The 8,233-nt window shown below is 33.0% G+C and overlaps 1 protein-coding gene across 1 annotated transcript; it reads right to left on the bottom strand.

Moving 5' to 3' along the window:
• Positions 1-3,884: 3,884 nt before the first annotated feature.
• On the bottom strand, positions 3,885-5,105 carry LOC133337088 (serine/threonine-protein kinase 32B). Its single transcript, XM_061545352.1, has 3 exons — positions 4,972-5,105; positions 4,620-4,801; positions 3,885-4,535 (listed from the first exon to the last, which is right to left on the bottom strand). The coding sequence occupies exons 1-3, from the start codon at positions 5,030-5,032 to the stop codon at positions 3,885-3,887; spliced, it is 894 nt and encodes a 297-aa protein (XP_061401336.1). The 5' UTR covers positions 5,033-5,105.
• Between the last annotated feature and the right edge of the window lie 3,128 nt (positions 5,106-8,233).

Raw genomic sequence — 8,233 nt, 5'->3', positions numbered from 1 at the left:
CATGTCGAATATCATCATCGATTATGTTACTTTTTTAACATTACCGTATTTTTTATTTTTTTTTAATTTGTTTATTAAAAGAAATTCTCTACAATATTTTTATATATTTTTTTCGTTTATTTTTCCCCATCATAACTTTCACTTTACTCCATTCTTTTTTCTTTTTTTGTTTTAACATAAACAATTTATAATTACACAAAACATAAACTAAAAATTACTTTCCTTTTTTATACAAAGAAATTTAAACAAACAAAACTTGTGAAACTTGAATTAAAACATGAAATATATATAGAAACTTTTTTGAACAATTATTGCCATGTGTGTGTTTTTTGTTATGCTTTTTATACATACATATATATGAATACACAAATATGTATAAGATCGGATTGGATTTCCGTCTTGTATTTAAGGAATAAAAAACTGAAACTAATAAGAATAATCAATCTCATATTGAATAAATCATCGATCTTTACCCGCCAATGTTGTTTTAAAACGTTGGTCCATTGAATTGAATTACTTTTAATGAATATCCTAAGAGTAATTCGTCCGTATATGTGCTATAGCATATTCATTCTATACTAAGGTAAATTATTGAATTTAGTTATAATAAATTAAAAGTAAAATAAACTTGCTACAAAAAAACAAAAAAACATGAACGATTTGTTTCTTTTTTCTTCTTAAATTAGACAGATAAAATATTATTCGGCTCATATTGTGGTAGAAAATGTATATGATATAGTATATATTCAGTTAATTTCTTAGACGTCGTATTTGATTTCATATCCATACATATACAGCCTTATTCTGGATGTCAATTCCATGTGAATTTACTCGCTCTTTCCGTTCGCCTTATTCTGAACAACATTTTCCTGTGAATTTTTTCGCATTCTCGCTTTCGCCTTATTCTGAATGAAGTTCGAAAGCGAAAAAATCCGCTTTGGGGAAAAATTAGGTATTCTGAATTACAGGGAGTAGGAGAATGAGATGAAATTTTGTGCGAAATTTTTCGCTAATAAATTTAAAGTGAGTTGACTACAAAAACATAAGTAATAACTATTTTTATGAAAAATATTTACACAATACTTATTCTATGACGTTTTAGAATATTATAAATGATAGTAAGCAAATATTTAACTGGAAAACAACCAATAAAATGCCATTGGAAATCCCATTGATAACGATGCATGCTGAACCAAGTATTGCCAAGAAATGTATGAAGGTAATAAGGCATATTTAAGTCGAGTTTGATTTTTGGAGACGAAATACAGACATTTTGGGTGAGGATCTGTCTCTCAAGAAAAAATTTTAAAAACCCAAATTTGCCTGATGAGCCGCTTAACAGTGAAAAATTGAAATACTAATTATGAAAGAACAAAAAAAAAATTTTTTTTTTCAAAAGAAAATCTATGTTATGATTTTAAAAATTTGGGGAGATAAAATATCGGAATTAAATAAAAAGGCACACAACTATGTAGTGAAATAATAAACTGTGAATTAATTAATTAAATCGCAGATTCCTTCCTATTATTCGTTGTGTTTTTGCCATCATAAAAAATTTTATTTTATTTGTAATCTATTGTAGTTGTTGCAACAATTGCATCAAAACAATGAACAGCTGTTTCACATGCCATATTGTAGGTTGCCATATTTTCAAACTTTAATTTATTTTCTTTTAATTACAAAGCATTTATACAGCGGATTCTTGATATTTCACATTTGTATTGCTATATAGTTTAAATAACAATAAAAATTAACAATTTTTAATAACAAAAATCAATAAATAATATATTGAAAAATGTTACACAATTAAATTACAATGGGGCAGCACACATTGCAACTTAAATTACAATATGGCCACACACATTGCAACTTAATTTACGATATGGCAACACGAATCTTTTTTTCAACCACCATTTTCGAAAACTCGAATCCGCATCTCACATTTTTTGCATCTCCCTATTCATTCAGAATAAGGCGAGAATGTGAAAGCGAATTTTTTTTACATGCGAGATATCTCCCTAGCAAATATCCAGAATAAGGCTGATAATTGTCCCAATTTGGCAGTTGCAATAGATAAATAACTCCTGGCGCAAATATCTTCCATTCATATGAATGCCCAACTACTGATAGAAGGTATAAAAAGTTCATTTAACATGTCATGTCCATAAGTTTTTAGGAAATTATACCTCCTTACATGTTTTATTTATACTTTACCTTTAATATGAATAAATAAAATAAAACACCACGACACTTGTTATTTCAAAATGTATTTTTAAATAAATAAATAGATAGCTCTTAGCACAGTTATTCTTAGTTCTGTTTTTATTACAAACATACATACAATATTAAAAAATAAGTTTTGGAATTTCATTAGATTCAATGTAATTTTTTTCGTCTTCTTTCGCCTTAATACTAATCTAATACAAATATTGTGCTGGGGTTTTTTTCTTTTGATTTTCTACAGATAAAATTACAAATAAATACTTGTACATACATTTTAATGTATGTGTATGTTATACTCGTATATAACAAATATAGGGTGCACATTTATAAATTCATTAATTTACATAGAAGTTTAATTCAATTTTATTTGTGATCTTTGTTTTTTGGTCATGTTTGGTTTTTTTACAATTTGTATACTAATTGATATTTTTGTTAACTGGGTTTCATTTAAAAACCATGGTTTCATGTTTTGATTTCGTTTTGTAATCTTTTGGAGAAGTTTTGATTTTTCGTTTTAAGAGTTTATTGGGAAGTAGTATGTTAGGAAATGTTTAGGGGAAGAATCATTTTTCACGAGAGTGAAAATATATGAGGAGTATTAATGTCCTTGTAAATATTTGTGGATGTTTAATGAGTAAATTTTAATTGTAAAATATGTTAAAATATTTGGGTAAGGAACATAAAGTTTGAAATTGTCAGGTCAGGTGTGTTGGCTATTCAGATCATTTAGTGTATTCGGTCTAGACATTGGAATACGTGTATCGAATTGATAGAAACCAGCGAAATTCTGGAATTTATGGAGTCGAAAAAGAGTTACAGTCGCTGCGATTCAGGAAACAAAGCTAACGGGGAATCGTACCAGAATCGATGGTTCGTTATTTATCGGGTTTTAGTCCGCATTTAGAAGGTAACGCCCATCACAAGTTATGACATTTTGGAATAAACAGAGGGATACAACATTGGACCCGCAAATTCAAATATTCCGTCTGATCGTCAGACATCCCTAGATCTCTTTTAATAGACATATCGGACAAAAAGTGAAATTAAAAAATCTAAATTTAGAAAAAAGGGTGTGTTACAACAACATTTCATTCGAAATAACGGTTTTTATAATCAAAGAACTCAAGTCTGAAACAGAAAGTTCCAATATATGACTATATTTGATTTGAAATAGAACATGATGGCATCCTTGAAATATCATCTGTTGTTGAGAGTTTTTTTTTTAGAAATTCGGGTTTATATTCAACTTTTTGATTAAAGGACAAGAGCTGATATATCAATGTATATCATATACCTTTAACAAATTGAAATCCAATAGTACGTTTGCATTGTACTGGATTTGGTTAACCGAGTGGGTTTAAATTGCCAATTCCATTGAATATAAAATTATCTAATGTACATGCCGTTTGACGTAATTTCGACAGACGAACAAAAAAGTAGAATTAAAAAGTTTTGGGGATTCGATAGTACATGCTCCTAACAACATTCTGACATTAAATTGACATTAAATTGAAACCTGTTTGGGAAGAAATTCAAAACCTAATTCGATCTTTGATCGGTTAGACTTGATTTGTGTTGTGCTCGTCTAGACTCTCACAGAGGCCGTTGGATATTTTGTCATACATGCACATTTACTAGGAAAACAATTAGCCGCCATTTCACTACGTTGCACCACCGATGGTATTCGGTGACGGCGAACGATCAATATATTCTAAACTTTCTGCGTTTTTCGATTTTCTCGAATCGGATCTCTGACAATTGGAGCACATCTGTAAACTGGAACTAAGCGTTGTCATTGTTGTCGATTTCTTTGACGATTGTCGATTCGTGTTATTCGTCGTATTTGTCATGGTGTCATTTGGTGCGTTTTCGGCATGCGGCATGGAAGACACAGTTAGGGTTTCGGAAGGCTTCTCCATTATGGGTGCCAATGTCGTGACAACCGAATTTGCCATTGCCTCCTCCAGTTCACGTTCCCATTCGCGCTCCTTCTTCTCCATGTCTTTACGTTTGAGTTCCTTGAAACGATTATAGACAATGAATTCCTTGACTAATGCCGTTTCGGGATCGCTGTCACGCTGGGCTGAACGTTGTTTGGCGAGGCGTTTCTTCTTTTTGTGTAGGGGGCGGGTTTCAACAATCATTTCCTCCAATTCAAGGCAGGGATCACAATTCAAATGGTCCTCGGGGGGTTTAAAGGGAGGTTTTGTCTTTTTCTCCAGCACTTCTTTGAAATCGATATGACGCAACAGTGGAGTTTGTTGTAGTTCTTGCTGGGAACTTATGCGACCACCCGGATGTACGCACAGCAACTGAAAGTTAATGGCACAGAAAATTACTACGCTCTACAATTAATTTGCCTCAATGGCGAGGCACTAACCACCATTGCCACTTACCTTCGTTAATAAATCCACAAAATCAGGACTCCAATAGCGTGGATAATGTACGGGCGAACTTAGTATGTGCTTGACATCCACCAAAGCCGTATTTGAGTGTACCGAAAATGGTCGTATGTTGGCCCGCATTTCGTAAGCCACAACACCCAGTGACCACCAATCGACAGGATATGTGTAGCCAGCTATAATGGAAACGATGGAAATCACACACACACACACACATACCAGCATACACGAGTAGATAAATTATTATTGCCCAGAGTGGTGTCAGTTCGGATGAATGCAAGTAAATAATGTCAACAAATAATTAAAGTTTATCCTGCGGATAGCCAAGCAATTATAGTGAACTCACCCACTTCGTCCAGGGCGCACATAAATACTTCTGGTGCCATATAGGGTTTGGTGCCGGACATACTGCACGCCAGAGCATCCTTGGCCAGTCTTGTTGCAATGTTAAAATCAGTCAAATGTGCATGACCTGCAGCATGAAATGTGGAAAAAAAAAAAGAGAAATTCATCAGTTGTTGGAGTGACTGCGAAAGATTTATGGAGTGTTAATTACGGTGAATGGAATAACTTTCCAGCAGAATTAACAGTTCATTTTTTTTGTGAAACTAGTAATTTTACTGGATTCTATTAATAATAAATCGCAAATATTTTGGCATGCGAAATCGCTTGCAATATAGCGATAAATGTCTACATTTAAATATGACATGATTATTTTGCAAAACATCAAAGTAGATAGGGATACTTTTATAAGAACTGACCCAAATATCTTAAAAAACCTTAAATAAACGCAAATACATTTTTTATTTGCAATATATCGATTAAGCGAAACCTTCGGTGCTGTGTCTACGAGCAGCAAACATTGCCCGAAGGTTCATTTATTGAAGTATTGGAGTATTATGAAGTTGGATATATAGGTTCACACAATTTGACCCAAACTTCAAAAAACATATATGCGACTAGAAAAACATATCGAAATAATTGGTCTCCATGCTAATATTAGTGTGAATTGGACAGACGTAGCATCTTCAGTGCTCCATTTATATGAACGTTTATATGAATGGGAGTTATATCATTAAAACAAACTTTACACAATTTATTCTAGACTTTGTAATTTCTTTAAAATAATACATGGGCAGACAGATAGGCATCTGTTTTCGGCATATTGAAGATTTTAGCCACATTTCCCCATCGAAAAACATGTAATATGACATGCCAGTTTCTTGGAAGATAAAAATAACTTCCCGAAAATGTTCAATATCGGGCAACGTTCTGCTTATTTGTTCGTATGTTAATTTCATAGCCCAACTTTCTGGCCGATAATTTACTATGAAATAGTCTAATTTAGGGAAATGTTTCATTTTGTGTGTACCACTTGCCAATGGGCCTGGCGAGAAGTGGCCTTGTTCTTAAAATGTTTACTCAGACCATTGTAGCATCTTTTGGCCAACACTATTCTTCTCCGGATTTCAATGCTGATGTTATTAGTTTTCTTTATGGCGGTACCGAGGTATATAAAATCGTTCACTACATTGAAGCTGTAGTTCTCCTGTTCCACAGTTTATCCGAGTCTATTGGACGTCTTGCGCGTTGATACCATCAGCTTGGTCTTCTCGCCATTTACTGCCAGACCCACATTGGTAGACTCCTTTTCAATTTGTTCAAAGGTGGCTGTTATCTCTGGCAATGTTCGACCCATTATGTCGATGTCATCGGCGTAGGCGAGTAAAATGTGTTGTTTGGTGTACAGAGTGTCATTTCTGTTCACCTCTGCCTCTCGTATGACTTTTAACAGCAGGATGTTAAAAAGATAACTCGAAAAACGGCCTCCCTGTCTGAATCCTCGTTCGGCCAGCTAAAGTTATTCTGCATAGCCGTATTTATTTTGCAGACATGGCTTTAAACACCTCTGAACGGATAGGGCTGTTGAATGCGGTTTTATAGTCGTCGTCAAGCAGGTGGGTAAGTTAAGTTTGGTAAGTTTAGTTGACTGGAGTAGGTCTCACAAATAAGACTGATGTGGAAGAACTTCGCTTATATACGGATGATAGCCATTCGCTCATCTACTGGAGTTAATCTGGAGACGAGGTATTTTATTCTCCTGTTAACCATAAATCTGCAGCCAAATTCATGTCTCGTTTCTTGCAAGTATGATATACTTACGCCGTTTGCAGGGTTTGGTCAACATTAGGGGATTTGATTTTATTTTTCGTTGCTTTTTCATATTAGGAGGGGTTTTCCGATTATGGACTACTAACCCGACGCACAGTGGGTTAGATTACCATGTTTTCTTGGATCAAATCAGGGAAGCTATGTTAGAATAATTTTTCTTTATTTTTCAGTTAATACCATTAAAATAAGTTAAAAAAAATGTTTTCTAAGTATATTTGAGTATAATTTTATTAAGTAGTGCCAAATATCAGTGTAGGTATATAGTGCAAGGAGTACAATATGATAACTTAAACATTGAATTTTATACATCTTAAAGTTAATCATCCACATCGTCATCATCCGCAGCCGGGGATGGTCCGTATGACGAATTTTCAGGATTTCGACTGTCAAAAAGGTGTAAACGTCGAAAACGACATATACCTGTATAAAATGTAGTAAACGTCATTTATTTCAATATTATCACCATATACAGTCATTTTCAAGAACATATATTATTTTTACTGTATATCTGGCTATTCTTTACTAGAACTGATAAAAAATTAAAAACATAATGGTTTTGAGTGGGTGTATGTCATTTACGTCACTGTTTCTCACAGGCCACCTCTGTCCGCAGCATCACCAACTTCTGATAATTGCTCAATATGTAAAAGGGCATTTGACACAATTTCGGGTCCGTGAATAAAAAAACTTGTGCAAAGTGGTTGGCATATTATACAAAGGATACGTTTCAACAAAAAGTCGTCCTGTATTGTGTGCATATATTTGAAATTTTTCATTATTAATCTCATGGCCACTGGATACAGCTATAACCGACACGTGCATTTTTATTAAATTAACATATATTTTTGTTATTTCGGCAGATTTTTCTAGCGTTTTGGTGCGTTTTTTTGATTTCTTTAGCTAAAAATGTCATCTTGTCATTCATTGTTTGAGCGCTCGAATTCATCACAAGCTTCGACGATTATAAAAAACAACGTTCGAACTTGTACCTATAAAAAATGCTAATAAAGAACGCTTTTACCCGACTACTTGAAACTGCACAACACAATCACTATTTGTCAAAACAATGAATATTATTAAAATAAACAAAAACAAAATATTATTGTAACAAAGAATATCATTAAAAGAAACAAAAATAACAACAATAAAATAATTAGAAAAAATAACATGAAAAACAAGAAAACACAACACTCAACAACAGCACCAGCCACAAGATCAATGTGACTTTTAGCTAATTTGACTGCTACAACACTTGTATTAAACAACGCATAGCTTCTAAAAGGCACAAAAGGGCAGCGTAAAATTTTGCAATATAACACAGATTTATGTCCTCTTTAATATAAACCAAAAATTATGACACGAATGTGGACGAATAATAACTATTTATCCATTTAAAATATAAAAATATTATTTTTTTTGGCATTTTCAATATAAAT

This window comes from Musca vetustissima, unplaced genomic scaffold (assembly GCF_032173495.1).
Source record: "Musca vetustissima isolate MV318-11 ecotype Yass unplaced genomic scaffold, APGP_CSIRO_Mvet_v1 utg17892, whole genome shotgun sequence".
NCBI lineage: Eukaryota > Metazoa > Arthropoda > Insecta > Diptera > Muscidae > Musca > Musca vetustissima.
Note: the sequence above shows the minus strand (reverse complement) of the source record. Positions and strands in the feature narration are given on the sequence as shown.

Bases quoted from the DNA above. Each gene is read 5' to 3' on its own strand.
- LOC133337088 (XM_061545352.1), bottom strand. From the start codon at position 5,032: ATGTCCGGCACCAAACCCTATATGGCACCAGAAGTATTTATGTGCGCC. The intron at 4,802-4,971 runs GTGAGTTCACTA...TTTCCATTATAG, and splicing joins GTGCGCCCTGGACGAAGTGG to CTGGCTACACATATCCTGTC. The intron at 4,536-4,619 runs GTAAGTGGCAAT...ATTAACTTTCAG, and splicing joins TTGTGGATTTATTAACGAAG to TTGCTGTGCGTACATCCGGG.